This window comes from Stegastes partitus, unplaced genomic scaffold (assembly GCF_000690725.1).
Source record: "Stegastes partitus isolate 25-593 unplaced genomic scaffold, Stegastes_partitus-1.0.2 Scaffold1410, whole genome shotgun sequence".
Taxonomy (NCBI): Eukaryota; Metazoa; Chordata; class Actinopteri; family Pomacentridae; genus Stegastes; species Stegastes partitus.
Window position 1 is genome coordinate 73900 of NW_007579141.1, and position 18475 is coordinate 92374.

Sequence of the window (18475 nt, forward strand, 5' to 3'; positions counted from 1 at the left end):
GTCACATCTTCCCTCAGGCATCATACACCAGATGAAGGGGGAGTATGATAAAGCCCTGAAGCTCCACAAAGCCCACCTGTCCTTTGCCCAGGAGCTCGGTGACTACGCGGCCCAGGGTCGGGCCTATGGTAACATGGGCAACGCCTATCATGCTCTGGGCATCTACGACCAGGCGGTGAGGTACCACCGACAAGAACTGCAGATCTCTCTGGAGGTGAATCTACCAACACTTCACAGGCAGCACTTCAACACTCATGTGGGGAAGCAGAGTTGAAAAGTGTGTTTGTGTTTCAGGTGAACGATCGTCCATCACAGGCCTCCACACACGGGAACCTTGCTGTGGCTTACCAGGCACTGGGCGCTCACGATCGAGCTCTCCAGCACTACCTTCACCACCTGGCCATTGCAAGGGAGCTGCAGGACACTCAGAGTGAAGCAAGAGCACTAGGCAAGACAGACGACCATGAGAGAGACACGTTTTTACTCAATGAAAGATGGAAACTTTTTAATCTGATCTTCTTATCTTCTCTTTTGCAGCAAACCTGGGTAACTTTCACAGCTGGAGGGGTGAATACGCTCAGGCATTGCCTTACTACCAGCAGTACCTGACTCTGGCTCCAGGCCTGCAGGACTTGGAGGGAGAAGGCAAAGTTTGCCACAACCTTGGCTATGCTCACTACTGCCTCGGACAGTACAGAGACGCTGTCAGGTCAGAGAGAAAAAGGATCTCACAGAATTTAGCTTAATATTATGGAAATCAGACTTGATTTAAAAACTTTCAAATGTTACCATGCCGTGTGCTATGCATCCAGATGATATGATTATGCACATTCACTGTGCTTCATATACAAAAAGTGCAGTTGCACATGAGTTTGCATGTTCTGTTAATCAAGCTTTACACATTAATACAAAGTGTAAATATCAAAGGCATGTTTTTCATTTTTATCCATTTTCTAGGTATTATGAGCAGGATCTGGCCTTGGCGAAGGACCTCCAAGATAAATTAGCACAGGCAAAAGCCTACTGTAACCTTGGTCTGGCCCACAAAGCGCTGGGGGAGTACAGCAAGGCAGAGGAGTGTCAGAGATACCTTCTCTCTCTTGCACAGGCCTTGGATAACACACAGGTCAAAACTGTTTTCACTCTACACTACAATCCTGTCTTTGATGTAGGAAACAGTTGTTAATCAGAGTCTGTGTGGTTGTGTTCGTCAGCAGGCAGTTTTCAGGGCTTTTGGGAACCTCGGAGATGTGTGTGTGTGTCGTGGTGATCTTCCTGGAGCCGTGAAGTTCTACCAGCAGCAGTTAACTCTTGCTCAGAAAGTCAGCGATCAGAAGATGGAAGCTGATGCCTACTCAGCTCTTGGATCAGTTCACAGGTAATAAAGTGGATAACAAATCCACAAATAGTAGTCAATACTGCAGCAACCACGCACCAAGTCAAGTCCAGCATGGGCTCGTTTAAGCTGAGTGCCATGACTGATTCGTTAACTGTAAATATTCTCAGGCCTCTCCAAAAATTGTGCATACTTTGTGCACAGTTGGCACAGCTGGAATATTTTTTTCACTACTTTTTCAAAGTGACAATTTTAAATATTACCATTTTGTTCTATTTAGGGGCACTTGTGGTGATAAGCAGCAATTGCAGATGCTTTAACCCTTAGAAATGAACAAACATACCAAATTCACATCACCCTGTTAAATTGGCTTGTTTTTGTTCTTTCATTTATTTTTTCAGTAAAGTATACTGCATTTCTATTTAAATAGCCTTTGGGGGCACCTTTTTGCAAGTTTGCAATTTCTGCAAATAGGCTACTGTATGGGAGTACTTGAGTGTATCTAACTTTTTTTTTTTCCCATGAGGCACTAAGCCCATATTTTTCCAAAAGTCATACAGTGTCTTAACATCATCATTCTGATATGACTATATTCCAGACAATCTGCTCTGCACAATTATGAAAATATATCTCTACTGCCAGAATTTAATGCCGAGACACATGTAAAAACATCATTTCATTACATAATTTTTCTTTTCAGTGATATAAAGGCTGATGTAAAAAAATCTGCAAGTATTATTTCAACAAATGATGGAAGATCTGCAAAGAGAACAATGTTTGAAAAAAAAAAGAACAGTCAACATGTATTATTAGTTTTTATAATGACCAAGGTAAGAGCTTTAAAGTAATGGCAGTGAAATTACCCTGAGAATTGCCTTTTGGAGCTCAGAGGGTTAAACCTCACTTCTCAGAGATCCAAACAGTGTCGCCTGTGTAACGTCACCAGTTAGTCAGCAGTTGGCATCTGTTGGTCACCACACGTGAAGCAAGAAGGAAATAATGTCTTCTGACATTAAAATTATTATGCTGCATTCAAGGCACCACACAAGTTCGATCCATGGCTGCCTCCAGGTTTGCTTTTTGGTTACGTCTGTTTGGAACCTGGCCATTTACTCAAATACATTGACAAATGGACAAAGCAAATGTCAAACACAGAATGCACATTAAGTACATCTAATGACTGCGTTATTTTAGTCCATCCATCCATTATCCACACACCGCTTAATCCTCACTGGGGTGTGTTAACTTTAGTGAATAGTAAAAGCTTGTGATGTTATTGATGCCTTTTTACAGAGGGCCCGTGAAACTACCGTGCTGCTAAGCTCATTAAATTTATTTCATTTTACAGAGTTACAGAGAAGGTAATCTATGGGGTTACTGTTAGCTCCACCAGATTAAAATGGAAAAATCGTTATGTATTTGTTAACATGGTGAATCATAGTGTCAGAACCTCATTGATGATGCCTGTTTTCTCATGACCCATGCACACCCATGCGTACTCAGAGTTGATTGAACAAGCTCTGATCAGCTGTCAGGGAACTGAAAAGTCAGTCTCAGGGTTTATCATCTTAAACTGTGGGTTACAGTCAGAGTTTGTTAAATCTACTTTCTGTCTTCTCTGTCTTGTGTATTAACTGTGGATGTTGCTAAAGTGTCACTCCAATCAGGACTGGCCAATAGAGATCTGTCTTTCATCTTTCAGCGTAGGTCCCACCAACAACATTCAGACCAACAACAAGCAAATCTTTCAGACTTACAAACAAAACTTTAGAACTTCATCCATCCATTATCTATAAACCGCTTAAATCCTCATTAGGGTCGCAGGGGAACTGGAGCCTATCCCAGCCGACTTAGGGCGAAGGCAGGGGACACCCTGGACAGGTCACTTTAGAACTTGCAAAAGAAAAAAAATATCTACTTTTGGATTCATATTGTAGTCACAAATATATTTCTTTGCAAAGAAGAAACAGAAGTGTATTCATAGTGGCCTCCACTTCATTTGGAGACAGATCGTAAGTACACATAATCTGATTTAAATGAAAATCTTCGAGATCGCTACTTTAAATATATCAACACAGCACAAGGTCTTTTAGTGACTCTATTGAAACTCTAAACAGAGATCCCTTCCTTCACACCAGGTGAAGGACAGGTGAATGTAGACAATAATAAACCAAAAAGAAATACATTTGGAACAACACAAGGTTTGAAGTATGACTGACCTTGTGTGGTTCATGAAAAACAGTTTTCAGCTGTGGGATTCTTTTCTCTTCCCTCCCTCTCTCCTCCCACTGTAGGCTGCTCCGCCAGCTGGACACAGCCTTGTCCTTCCACAGCCAGGAGCTGACCGTCAGGAAGGATCTGGGTGATCAGCAGGGGGAGTGCCGCGCCCTCGGCCACCTGGCAGCAGTGCACATGGCCCTGGGGGACTACGCCACAACCTTCCAGTGTTACGAGGCCCAGCTGGGCCTGGCGCAGGGGCTCAGGGATGCCCGTCTGGAGGCCCAGGTCCACGGAAACATGGGCATCACTAAGATGAACATGGGGGTGTTTGAGGAAGCTATCGGCTATTTTGAGCAGCAGCTGGCCATGCTGCAGCAGCTGAGTGGAACCGAGAGCATGCTAGACAGAGGCAGGGCCTATGGGAACCTGGCTGACTGCTATGACGCTCTGGGAGACTACGAGGAGGCGATCCAGTACTATGAGAAGTACCTGACGGTGGCTCAGAGTCTCAACCACGTCCAGGACCAAGAGAAGGCCTACAGAGGACTCGGCAATGCACACAGGTGGGCGAAAATAATCCTAAATATACATATCTGCTTCCTTGCTGAGTGTTAGATATGAAATTTAGCGTGTTACCAAATCAGCACCTGAATTGTAGCGATTCAGGCAAATGAGCAGTCACCTTAAGCAATTTCCATATGGAAATTGTAGCCATCTGAACCAATGACCTGAATATTCACACTCACATCGGTTTATTTACACGTGTAAGGACAGCGAAATGTGATGTCGGATCATCTTGTGCACCATTATGTGGATCACAGATTTATTAACCCTATTCAGGACTTCCATGTTTCCATACGTAGAAGGGCTTTCAGGGTCCATTGGACCCCAAGAAATAATACGTGCAACATGTTTGTTGGCATTCATTATAGACTTTTATACCATGTTAAATAAATGTTCTGATAAGTTGACGTATTTTTGGTTCCAAATGCATGACAAATATCCCTCTTTTTATATTTAAACAGAAATCTTCAAAAATAAAAAACAATACCTGTCACCTAAACCAAAATAAAAAGACCCCAAAAGTCCTGAAGAGGGTTAAGTGAGAAAATATTAAACACTGCGCAGGTCTGAGTTAACCCTGTGTTGTGTATGTTTACTTTCTTAGTTCATTCTCAGAAAATTAGTTTTTATGCTAAGCTAATCAGCTGCATTTAGGTGTTGTCCCGCTCATCATGACAAAAGGGTGTAAAAGTGTATTTTCCTAAACGTTTTATAGTGCCTTCAGCATTTTCTTTCTCCTTAAATAAAGCAAATAAGGAGAAAGATATGAGTTTGATTTTCTTTGAAATTGTCTCATAACCCAGTTTTTAATCAGTATGTTTTCTTCCAGTAACTCCTAGCACCTTGCAACTGCTGGATTTCAGCGCTACAGACATCCGTTTACATTTGTTTTAATATTAAAGTCATGTTTCCACTTATGCTCCTTCCCATTAGTTTGCCTGTCTAATACGGAACAGCATCCTCAAAACAATCATAAATGAGCTTGTCTTGCCTCGAGCATTCTGTACACTTACATATTTTTAATTAGAGTCATGATGATAATGAAAATACTCATAATTCAGTTGGGGTAATACAGCAACACGCAGCTGCAGTGAGGATGTGCAGCTACTGTTCAGATAGCATATCCCCACAGTTCTCTTCACTGACAGAAGAACAGGGCTTAATGATGGGTTTCCTTTATCCATCTGTTGTTTCTGCTCTCTGGAGTGTGAGTTATTAATGAGGAGAGAAGAGTCACTGATTTATCTCTATGAACCCCTTTGCAGATGCCTCCACATAAAGTCTATCTCTGAGAGGGTGGAAAAATCTCAAATGTCCAATTTGCTTTCTTAAGTTGTTGATGAGGGCCTCTCCAATAAAACTGGCTAAAAACTGCAGGTATGTTTGCAAGAACAGACAAAATGTAATGAAATAGTTGATCAATCTTTGTGTTTTTCTTTCCCGTGTCCTTCGTCAGGTCCATGGGGAGTCTCCAGCAGGCCCTGGTGTGCTTTGAGAAGCGGCTGGTGGTGGCTCATGAGCTCGGTGGTGAAGGAGGGGGCAAGGCTCAGGCCTATGGGGAGCTGGGAACCCTGCACAGCCAGCTGGGCAACTACGAGCAGGCCCTGTCCTGCCTGGAGCACCAGCTCAACATTGCACGCACCGCAGGGGTAAGGCTTTACCTGCACAACATTCTTGTTTCAGATTTCTCTACTTCATCTTATGAATGTGATTAATTATCATTTTTATTTTTAAAAAAGCGCATTATGCACAGAAAATGTAGTAAATCCTGCTTTAACTGTCAGGATAAATCCTTGGAAGCAGAGGCAAGCGACATACTCGGAGGCGTTTATCAGCTGATGGCAGACAACGAGACGGCTCTACAGGTTTGTACAGATTCATAATACAGTACAATACCCCAAACAGTTTCTGGGCTTTTTTTTCCTTTGCTCTTGTCACATTTTTTGCTTGCTGTGGGGTCATTTTGCACTGTAATATAAAGTCCTGCACTTCTATAAAAACAGCAAAAAAAAGGCAAAAAAGGGAAAAAAACCAAAAAATGAAAAGGTTTTTGTTTTGGGTTTTTGAGGGGAGAGTTTCCAGCTCTTATAAGTGTTGTCATTTTGTTGATTTTCAAACATAGTGGTGGGTTTGGGGGTTCACAGGGTAAAAGGAACAGTCTGACATCTGGTGAAATATGCTCATTAAAAATGCCACTCTCATGTCTATACACTAAATGTAAACCCACAACAATCAGATGATAAGCTCAGCTTATATAACATGATAACTTGTTTAATTTGTGATAATTTATTGATTACTTAGCTTTAGAGGTGAGGGTTGTATATCAATCTTCTCTTCAAACTGTATTTGAATATATATAATGTTATTTTACTTGTTTATTTAAATTGCTTTAAGTTATTGGATCCTGAAGAAACGCTCTTTCATCTTGCCTGTACTACTGTGTATGTACAGCAAAATGACAAAAAACTTGATTTGAGAGCATTTACTAAAATGTCGAAGCGGTCCTTCAAGTAACTGATCTCTCCTGCTGCAGTGGCACCAGAGGGCGCTGGATATTGCAGAGCAGACAGGCTGCGTGAGGAGCCAGGGTCGAGCCTACGGTAACCTTGGTCTGACCTTCGAAGCTCTGGGAAACTACGAGCGGGCCGTGGTCTTCCAGGAGCAGCACCTGAGTGTGGCAGCACAGACCAACGATCTGATAGCTAAAACTCTGGCCTACAGCAGCCTGGGCAGGATACACCACGCACTGCAAAACTACGCTCAGGCTGTCATGTACCTGCAGGAAGGTAAGATATAGCTCATCAAGCAAACAAGCGATGTTTTTGACAGAATGCCTTCACTTTAACAGGTTGATGAAGCCGCAATGCTAAGTATCCCATGTCTGAAAAGGGCTTTTCTAATCATTATGAGATGATGTTTACAACCTGCTGTACACAAGTGACCTTGGTGGCCTGATTGCACCATTGAACAAGAAGCAGTTCTGCAGTGGACGGTCAGATCCAGAGGTCCATAATCTCTCCTGAATCAAGATGTAGAATTTTCATGATGTGATTTTAACATCTCCACTGTCTTCAAAGGCAGTCTGTTTTTGACATGTATCAACACACTCTCAACTTGTAATGAAATGCGAGCAGAAAGTTAGCCACAGTTTTTCTCCCCTGCAGTCATGCAGGCCCCATTTAGAGAGGCTCTGGCTTATAGCGCACACTTTGATCTGCATGTAGGGATCTTATTTAAAGGCAGAGCTGTTTAGGCCTGAGAACATTGTGAGGTGTATTTCAGAAACCCCAAAAAAGCATGAAAGTATTCATGACACTGGCTAATAGAGGATCAGCTCTCAGCTGTTTATCCCGGAGTGTGGTTTTCTTCAGGCAGCTTGTTGTCAATAATCCTGTTTGATTTAACTGGATGACTCTTTGAAACACTCCTCTCTAGTTTTAACAGCCTCCCTGTTTTTAATCATTTTTTAGACTGAAATCAATTAAAATACAACCTAATTGTAATGGATATTTAAACTGAGTGGTTGTGTTAATTTAAGAACTCCTCCAGGCTCCATTGGGCCTGTAAGACACAGTCACGGTTTGTCACTAACTCACAGCTCCTCCGGATTTTAATTGATCATTAATTCAACAAGCAGCGAGGATTTGGGCTGAGAGTTGAGGTGAGGATAAAGCTGAAGAAACATTCGCATATGTGTCACCAATTAACCTTCCCAACCAAAACGCAGATACACAACATCACAGTGGCAGACGGAGGCAAGGGAAGCGCAGAGGCGTGAATCAAAACTTGATATTTGATGAGATTCGGCTCACTCTGAGAGCCTAATGAGAACTAAACACAGTCTGCCCGAACTGTCTACGCCTTCACAGCGGGGGAGAAGAAACATATCTGAGACAAATTGAGGAGCAGAGAGGAAGCCAGAACTTGGAATTTGAATGAAAAGACAAAGGGAGCAATGAGAGAGAGAGAGAATGGCAAATGCGAGCGCCGTGGGCTCAGTGAGTTCACTTTGGTGCAGCAACAGTTGTCAGCAGGACTTTGAAGGAGATGACTTTCAGATCAGCCTCTGGGAAGCAGTATCTGATCTCCTCTGCTGTGTTTCTCCTCAGGTCTGCGTCTGGCAGAGCAGTTAGGTCGGAGGGAAGATGAAGCGAAGATACGCCATCGACTGGGCCTTTCTCTATGGGCCAGTGGAAACCTGGAAGAGGCTCAACACCAGGTGTGTGTGTGTGTGTGTGTGTACGTGTGTGTATGTACGTGTGCGTGCGTGCATGTGTGTGTGTGTGTGTGTGTGTGTGTGTGTGTGTGCTCCCACAGCTTCTTATCTACAGTGTCTTAACAAATCAATTTTCATATGTGAGGAGTTTGATGTGGTGATTTGGTACACTACAGTAAAGACAAGGATCAATAGACAGTAAGTGTTACAAGACAAATACGAAGCAAGTGTTACAGGTCAAGTAAACAGCGAGTGTAGGAAATCTAAGGAATTTTAAGCAATAAAAAGTAGGAGAAATATTTACAGTGTGCAGGAATGTGTAACTTATTCACCTGAGAATGTGCAATATGACGCAGTATATAACTTAAGATGTGCAAATAATGATAATAATAAACCTGTTTAAAAAGCTGTTGGTTAACCCTATTCAGGACTTTCATGTTGCCATACGTAGAAGGTCTTTCGGGCCCCAGGAAAGAATACATACGAAATATTTGTTGGTATTCATTATAGACTTTTATAATATGTTAAATACATTTTCTGATAAGTTGGTGCATTTTTTGGTTCTAAATGCATGACAAATGTCCCTCTTTTTATCTTTAAAAAAATCTTTAATAATAGAAAAAACAAAACTTGTCACCTAAACCAAATGGCCTGGGGTCTAAAAGACCTCAAAAGTCCTGAAGAGGGTTAATGTAATGTATTGAGTCAACCTGTATGGTGGAGGGTCGGGGAAGAGAGGTAGTGTCCCTGTGGGTTTCTGGCCTTGTTGATGAAGCTATCACTCTGCAGTTGGCAGAAATCTGGAAAAGGTAGAAAAACTCCTGCAGCTCTGTTCTCTCTGGTCCGCGCCCCACCCACCACACAAGCTTTGACGTAAAAGTCCACCTTTATTTGTGGCTACACCTGGGATTCAAACCCCAATCTTCCCAGCTGAAGCCCCCCGTCTGACCTATTGTGCCTCCACATCCTGTTCTCATCGTGGACTTTGTTGTTATTTATACCTTCTCTTTTAGTTGGTGGCAAGACCTCTTATTTGCTAAAATCTCCCGTTGCAGGTCAGATTTGTTCTAAAAAGTGCAGAGCCACGGGCCAGTGTAGAAGTCCAGTTTCCTCTTAGACTACTTGAATAGCAATATGTAGACAGACCAGTGTGGAATTTCTGCCCAGTGATACCAAAGAAGTGCTGCCTACCCCAGCTGTAGCTTGTTCTCGCTTCACAAACTGCTGCACAAACCAAAACAGCTGTGACCTGCAGGGGCATGAATACAGGACCTCTGGGAGTCTCCTGTGGTGTCCAGCACCAGGACATTGCTGGTGAATCTTTTGGGTCTTGTGGGTCGTGGGGTGGAGCCTCTGCGGATCAGGCTTGTTCTAGTGTGTCACATAGATGCTCAATCAGACTGGGATGTGGGGATTTTGGAGGCTACGTCAACACTTTGGACTGTTTGTCATGTTCTGATATGTATTGCAGTCACTCAGTTCTTTATAGTCAAAAAGAACATTTCAAAACAAAGTAAATATAGGTCCTAACACAGAACCCTGTGGAACTCCATAACTAACTTTGGTGTGGGTGGAAGAATCATCATTAACATGAACAAACTGGAATCTGTCTGATAAATATGATTTAAACCAATTTAGTGCAGGTCCTTTAAGCCCAATAACACGTTCCAGTCTCTGTGATAAGATGCTGTGATCCACTGTATTAAATGCAGCTCTGAGATCCAGTAGAACAAGTATAGAAGCTAGTCCACTGTCTGAGGCTATTAGAAGATCATGGGTGACTTTCACCAGGGCTGTTTCTATAAATCCTGACTGGAGCTCCTCAAACAAACCATGTCTGTGCAGATAATCACATAATTGGCATGCAACAACTTTTTCAAGAATTTTAGAAATAAAAGGGAAGTTGGATGTGGGCCTATAGTTTGCTAAACACCTTGATCCAGAGTCGGCTTTTTGAGAAGTGGCTTTATCATAGCAACCTTGAAAGTATGCGGTACGTAACCTGTTAGTGAAGAGAAGCTAATGATGTGTAATACTGCAGTGTTAATTAAAGGAAAGACATCCTTGAACAGTCTAGTAGGGATGGGGTCTAACAGACTTGTTGCTGGTTTAGAGAAATTTCCTATCCTAAATTATGTACATTTTAGTATTTGATGTTAAGTTGATTAACATCAACAAATCACGAGTTCCACCAGAGTCAAAGTGTGCAGACAGCAGGACTCACTGGACTCACAGGAGTCACTGCAGTTGGTTTTTTCCCATAGTGTTCTTCCCCCTAAATTTCATATGGTATCAGTGGTATAACATATTTTATGACTGGATGGGATAAACATCAGATTCTGGTCATAACTCAGCTCCGACTAAATATTTAGCTTGTTTTAGTCTGGCAGTAAATTCCTTCAGGTATGTTGGAATGCTCTGGATGTTTGGATCCCATTTTTGGAATGGCACCAGCTGCCTCCTTCACAGAATTACACTTCTTTTTTTTAATGCAAAAAACAACTCCTCCACTTATTTTATAGGCACTGGTTGGCTTTAAACAGCTGCGACAATAAGAGTAGTTTGGCACCAGTGACTGTCAGGTGTTGAGATATTTGCTTAGAGGAGTATCTGTAGCCGAAAAATCATCGAAGGAGGTTTCAAGGAGTTAACATAAAACAGTTACAGCCTGGGGATGTAGAAGATGTCATGTAAAGCAGTAGTTTATGCAACATGATGGGATAGACTGCTTTTCTTCACAAAGGGAAATACACTAAATAGACTTTCAGCAGCTTCATTTGAGTGAATGAGTTTAAATATGATGCACTGGTTCATTTAATTAAAAAATATACATTTAATATAATATAGTTTCTGTAGGTCACTGTCCAATATCCTTCACTGCTGCAACCGGCTGTCTTATCTTATGTCCTATGCTATATTATCCTATAGTATTTGCTTTCAGACTTTGCTTTGGAAACTTTATGTAGCCTGAACCATTACAACCATTACCTTTCTTTTTAGTTGTCTGGCATTTTTATGAATGGGCTTTTGCCTCAAATGGAGACAAACAAGCCACCCTATTTGTACATTTTAGTGGCGCTAATTGATGCTAATGATCCTCATTAACTTTCTTTACTGAAACAAGCGATTGATGACACGTATCTGCTGGTAAATCAGTAGTTTGGGCTTTAACTACACCATGAAGACAAAAATAAAGATAGAACATCACTGATTATCTCTTGGAGTACAGTTACATCCATGATTAAGAAATGGAAGGAATATGGTACATGCATAAATCTGCCCAGAGCAAGCCGTCCTCAAAAACCTGAGTGACTGTGCAAGAAGGAGACTATTGAGGAAGGCAACCAAGACACCTATGACTTCCCTGAAGAAATAACCACAGTTATAACCAATAACCCTGAAGCCATGTCCATAACATGACAAACAAATCTGCACCCTCGTTATTTGGCATTTAGAGGGGATTTATTTTAAGTATGTCATACACAACAAATTACTTTTTTTTCTTTTTGATTATTTGTTAACATATTTTAAATTATTATATACTTAATGACCATTTTTACTTTTCTAATGCAGAAATATATATATAAATGCATTAAGCTTTGCAGTGTAAGCCAATAGAAGTGTAAGCCAATAGAAGTGCAACTGGTGTAACAAAGAAAAGAAAAGAAGAAGCTGCTCTTCTGCAGCAGACTCGCACTGCTTCTAGTAATATGATTATGAAGTGATCCAAATGCCACTAAGCAATACAATTATCAATCAGCTGTAATGACACCATCTTTATTTGGCTATTATTTCTAACAATGATGGAGGAAGTACTCAGATCCTTTACTTAACTAAATGTATATACAGCACATTGTATTAATACTCCATTATAAGTAAGAGCTCTGCACGGACAATGCAGCATAAAAAAAAGTATCTATATCAAATAGGTCGTACCTAATGCTACATAACTAAATACAATAATAAAACGTACCTCTTTGATTGTCGTATTGTTCTATCATGAAATTAATGGTTGTGCATTGTGTGTAACCGGTATTTTATCACTGTAGGGGGTTCAGGTGAAGCGAATATATTTTTAATAATCATTGTTTTCTCAATTAAACAAACGATTGTTTAGTTTGACAGTCATAAAATGGTGATAAACACAATTACTGGAGCTCAAAGTGGTATCTTCACAGAGCTCATTTGTTTGCCAAGCTACACAATCAGTTATTGGCAATTATTTTTCTGCACATCAACTCCTCATTAAATTAATTAATCATTTTACCTCTGCTTGTATATACTGTTTATTGGGTTAACTATTGAGCGCTCCATGTGTTCTGCATGCAAAAATCTAGTATTTGTGATGTAATCAGTAACTTAAAACTATGATGGAATAAAATGTTTCAAGTATTTAAAAAAAAAAAAAAAATTCAAGAACAAGCACCTAAAAATGTGATTAAGTACTTGAGTAAATGTATTTAGCTACATTTTAGCACTGGGTTTATGGATGAGCTTCAGTGCTTAAGCGTTGCTTGGTTCCCAGTGAGGTTTTTCTTTGTCCTCCTGTGTGTTTGTAGTGCCACCTGGTGGTTAGCACTGTAACTGCATGTGTATTTAGGTTGAAAGAATATTCACAACACATTAAATAATGTGTTGTGAATGTACAGAGAGGTGCCCAAATAACAGCAGGGAGAAGGAAAGAAGTGAAGAAACACAGCAAATACAGATGATGGCCCACAGAGAACAAGCGCTCACTTTTGTGTGTGTGTGTGTGTGTGTCGTGTGTGCATGTACATGTGTGTGTGTGTGTGTAGATTTGTAGATGTAGTATATGATTCTCTGTTTGTTTGCTGTGTGTTACAGTTGTACAGAGCATCTGTGCTGTTTGAGGCCATTCGTCATGAGACCCAGCACAGCACGGATTACAAGCTCTCCCTGTTTGATCTACAGACCAGCTCATACCAGGCTCTCCAGAGAGTCCTTGTCAGCCTCGGTAAACTCACTGGACTCTCCTCTTACTGTGTTGTTACCTTTAAGTGTGAATGATTGTGCTTTTCTTCGTTTTCTCATGTTTTAACTCGGCGTGCTTGTTACCAATACACCATTTATCACCTGATATCTTTAGTGCATTTAAGCGTCCGAATTCCGAACACTTTCTGGGCATTGTTTTCTCCTGTCACATTTGTCCTCACTGTGGGCTCATTTTTCACTGCACTACAACGTTCTGTACCTCCAGAGAAACAACAAAACCATGGCTAGAAGTAGAGCAAACACAAAAATGTGTTCTGTGCTGAATCACACAGTTATAATGCCATAAATCATTTAAAAAATAAATTTCTTTGATTACATTTACATGAAGTTCATATGTACATTTCCAAGTGACCATAGGTGTTACTAACACTGAGAAAAAGTGGTGACTATACATACTATAGCTATTTAACTATGTAAATGTTAAATTAGTATAAACACAGCCTGCAGTTCAGCCAAACAGTCAGTACATTTTTGTCACATGACTTCGCTACAGCTGAGTCAGAGGAGCACAGAATTTTTTGACATGGTTTTTAAAGCAAACTTTGGGTTTTTTTCTGAATATTTTTATATCACACATGTGGTGTAAAGTTATTTTTGATGAACTTTCATGGTTTTAAGGACAGACTTGGTTGATTTTGCTGTGGAATCCGCATGTCGCACATAATTCAATTAAGAACCATCCGAAAGTTAAAAATCTAGTGAATTTTTCTTTTTGTCTTTGTAAAGAAAACATGCGGTTTAAACACTTTCTCAGATTTGGGAAGTTCAGAGGGTTAAAGCAACTTATTTAAACAGTCTGCTCTCTCAAATCTCCCGCTCCAGCTTCACGTCTTGTTGTGTTTCTCACTCTCAGGTCGGCACGATGAGGCTCTGGCCATCGCTGAGCGAGGGCGAACACGTGCCTTTGCTGACCTCCTGGTTGAACGCCAGAGAGGAAATCAGCAAGCAGCGAGCACTGACCCTTACATCCCGGTCACTGTGGAGCACATCCTGGAGTCGGTCAACGGTCAGAGGGCCGTGGTACTCTACTATTCTCTAGCTGGAGGCTTCCTGTACAGCTGGCTGATATCTCCAGGAACAGGTACACTGACATGCTGACACTAAAACACACCAAACGTTTTTATGTCATTAGGAAACAACAACTTCTTCATTTGTCCTGTAAATTAGGTTGCAAAAACGGCATAATTCATGACTTCGGACCTTTCTTCTCCTGCAACCGTACAGCAAAAACAAAGTTTTCTGTAAAAATATCAAAGAAAGCAAAGAAAGCATTTATTATTTAATGAAACATTCTATTTGGTAATTTTCAGGGTGCAAACTGCTTTTTCTTCTATAAATGGTTTTTGGTAGTGAAAGAAAATGTTCCAAGAGTGTTTATGTGTCTTTAATGCCCATATGGTGCACTTGGTTAATGGACGGATAGGGAGACAGCAGGCCCCTGGGCAAAGACCTGTAAGAGGTCCTCAATCTGTCCTACATAGAAGCAAAACATCCAGACTCAGGGAGACACAGAACTACAAATGACACTGACGTATTTTTGTGGTCTTTTTGTGTCTCTTTGCTGTTTACAGTGATTTTTACACTTGTGTTCATTTTGCATCTCTGTCAGACAGTTTTAATCTCTGTGATCTTTTTGTGTGTCCTTGCAACAGTTTTTATGTTTATTTGTGTTCCTTTTTTTATATATATTTTTGTTAGTTTGTGTCTCTATCTGGCCTTTTTGTGTGTTTACACTTGTTTTCTCTCTAATTGTGTTAATTTTGCATATCTTTTCCACTGGTTTGCATTTCTATCTGATTTTTTTTGTCTTTTACAGTTGTTTAACACATATTTGTTTTTATTTAGCATCTCTTTTAGACAGTTGTAGTCTCTGTCAGGTCTTGTTGTTTGTCTTTAAAGTGGTTTTATGTCGAGTTGTGTTTATTTAGCATCTTGTTTTCCATGGTTAAGATATCGTTCTGGTGTTTTTGTGTGTCTTTGCAGTTGGTTTACTTCTGCTTGTGTTAATTTTGCATTTCTTTGTCATTGGTTTGCATCTGTTTCTGTTTTTATTCTCTTTATAGTTGTTTGCCTCTCTATGTCCCTGTTTTTGGGTCATTGTAGTTGTTTTCAGTATGTTTTTTCTTTGTGGTTGTCTGACTGACCTGCCACCAAGAAATGTTAATCATCATTTCAAACAGAGTGTCTGGACCAGGATCCATTACTCTTTGTGCTCCTGTGCGTGCTAGGCATAAATCCAGCCATGACTTGGTTGTTATAAGAATACCTTTTTTTTTTTTAAGTTTAAGCCATTAACCAGAGTTCTGTGATGTTTTATTGAGAAGGTATTAAGCTTTAAATAGAGGTTTGTAAAAATCAGTTTGTGATAGCCCTGAAACAGCTGCTGCAGGGAGTTATTAATACACTTCAGCATCCTGTCCATGAGATAACAGCATGGATAATACATTCAATGACGCATGAGTCATATCCTAAGTTGTTAAAAAATGGGATTTGACTACCTCAGTGATGAAGGTTAGGAGGGGAAGTGGTGGAGAGGGACTCTGCTGTCCTGACTCTAGTGAGGGCTTCACTCAACCTCGGTGAACCAGAATAAAAAAACAAGCACCCTTACAGTCCTCAAAGAGACAGGGTGACATTTTGTGTGCCCGCTCATTCTCCTCAGAGGATGAGCCCTTTCATGTTTCTCTGGTGTCGCCTTCAGGGTAAAATGTCAACTGTATCTACACATATCTGATATGGCATTTGAACATTTTAATCCCTCTGTCATAAAAACATCCTTACTGGTTAGTTCAATCCAATACTTCAACCAAACATAGTGGTCCACACAAAATCCACACACTACCAAGGTTTTAGGCTTTTATTGACCAAAATCTTCCACTAAATTTTTGAGCATTTTTACATAAAATCTACAGTGCTGCACAAACACCAGTCTTACAAGTTGTTTGGGGAAATCCAATATAATCTCTACCCACATCCCACCACATACAATGCCCTAACTCCCTCATGTTCTGCTGCTACAACAGGTATTGTGAAGTTTAACGAGGTGTATCTTGGAGAAGGTGGACTGGACATGTCAGAGCTCCAGGATGGTGGTGGGAGCCCACAAGGAGGAGGTCCTCTGTCTCTGGAGCAGTACATCTCCAATGCGAGAGAGGCTCTGGGAGTGGACAGCCACTACAGCAGGTAATGACTGTTACAGTGGTTTCTGTGGTGATAATGTCACATCTGGTGTCGGTGGCAGTGACAGATTTTTGACAAATACAATGAAGTAATCATTTTCTGTTGTTCTGTGCCCAATACTACCAACACAACTCTATGGATGGCAGCTTTGGTGCATTAGTAAGGTTGGCATGAATTCTGAACAGACATTTAATGATCTCCAGAGGATTCTACTGACTTTCGTTGTTCTGTTGCTTTTACTACAGCAAAATTAAGCCAATCCCTGCAGTTCTTCAAAAGTCCTCTTGAGGTCTGCTCCAAAAGCAAGTCAATCCTCTTTGTTGACCTCTATGTTAGAATAACCAACTTTACAGCAGAAATAAACATGTTTACAGCCTCTGGTACAAAAATATTGTTTTGGTCTCTGTATCTAATTTCACCATTCATGACAAGTGTACAGGAGGTGAATTTTTAAACTATAGTAAGCCTTAACGTTCTGCATATTTAAGTGACAGATTGAGGGACAGGTGGGTGCCGTCACAGGGCAGACTATAACCCAGAGACGTTTGCATGGCCCACCTGAGCTCCACTCAAGCTCCACCTCTTTGCTCATTTTTGGATTAGCTGGGACTCAGGAGGAGTCCTCCACTGCCAAGATGGAGACAGCTGGAGTTTCAAAACGGCTGTTCAGGAAACCTACGTAATAATGGTTTAATATATTCAGTTCTATTCAGGTTTACTTATAAAGCCAGTTTACAATATAAGTGATTCCAGGGCACTAATGTAGCTAATACAAGAGAAATCTGGTGCTAGGGGCGGCCGGATAGCTCAACGGGTAGGGCAGGCAACCCATGTATAGGGGCTTTAATCCCCGACGCAGCGACCACAGTTCGATTCCAGCCAGGGGCTCATTTGCTGCATGTCATTCTCCCACTCTCCTCCCCACATTTCTCTGTCTATCTTCACTATCACTATCATTAAAGTCGGAAAAGCCCAAAAAGTATCGTAAAAAAAAAAAAAAAAGAATGAAAGAAATCTGGTGTTAGTTCCCAGTCAGTAGTCTAACTGCAGCATTTTGGATCAACTGGAGTTTTTTAAAGAGTTACTGGGACATCCTCACACTAAGGAATTACAGTAGTCCAGCCTAGAAGTAACAAATGCATTAACTAGTTTTGTAGAACACGCTGAGACAAGCTGTTCCTTATTTTGACGATATTGCGCAGGTGAAAGAAGACCATCAAAGTGGCTTATGTGTGACTTTAAAAGACACAACCTGATCAAAAATAACTCCAAGGTTCTTCATGTACAGTCAGTGATGCACACATTTATGTTCTCCTCAGGATTTATGTCTATGTAGATTCTCAGTCATCTGGGTCATGGTAATCCTACGTGCTTCAGCAGAAGACAAACAGATTTCTTTTTTGTTCTTGAAGATGTTTTACCAACGAATAGCGTGGCTCATAACCTATCAAGGTGTGAATGGTAGTGAGACTGCTAAGGAAGGCATCTCAGGATTGCATGAGGAACACCTGATACGTAGTGTTGTAGACTCCCTCCTTTAGAGAACAAATATCAAACAGAAAAGAACAGAAAAACAGCTCAAACAACATCGTCATCCTGGATGGAGCTGGTGTGTCTGGAGAACCTAAAAGGATTTTCTCCAGACACAACATAGTGGTGCACCCTGGAACACCTAAACACGAGCTGAGTAGTGTTTTATATACCGTCGAATGCAGCAAGGAGTGCACTGACCTCTATACAGGGGAGACTAAACAACTGCTCCCCAAGCTCATGGCCGAACACTGGCTCCTCAGAGGACAAGCAGTATCTGAAAGATAAGGGGAACCTCTTTGAGGACAGCAATGTCTCCATTCTGGACAGAGAAGACAGATGGTTTGAGAGAAGAGTGTAGGAGGCCATCTATGTCAAACTGGATATTAAACTGGAATAGTTATCTCTAAACAGAA

The 18475-nt window shown here is 41.0% G+C and overlaps 1 protein-coding gene across 1 annotated transcript in view; it reads left to right on the top strand.

Annotated features, from left to right (window-relative positions):
- The window catches only part of LOC103370349 (tetratricopeptide repeat protein 28-like), an 86479-nt gene that overhangs the window by 48621 nt on the left and 19383 nt on the right, over positions 1-18475 (top strand). The window contains exons 7-19 of the mRNA XM_008299376.1: positions 18-214; positions 295-448; positions 538-709; positions 958-1126; positions 1218-1378; positions 3631-4119; positions 5577-5769; positions 5905-5985; positions 6654-6906; positions 8230-8339; positions 13182-13311; positions 14203-14430; positions 16373-16532. Coding sequence (XP_008297598.1) covers positions 18-214; positions 295-448; positions 538-709; positions 958-1126; positions 1218-1378; positions 3631-4119; positions 5577-5769; positions 5905-5985; positions 6654-6906; positions 8230-8339; positions 13182-13311; positions 14203-14430; positions 16373-16532 — 2497 coding nt within the window. The remainder of the gene's footprint in view (positions 1-17; positions 215-294; positions 449-537; positions 710-957; positions 1127-1217; positions 1379-3630; positions 4120-5576; positions 5770-5904; positions 5986-6653; positions 6907-8229; positions 8340-13181; positions 13312-14202; positions 14431-16372; positions 16533-18475) is intronic.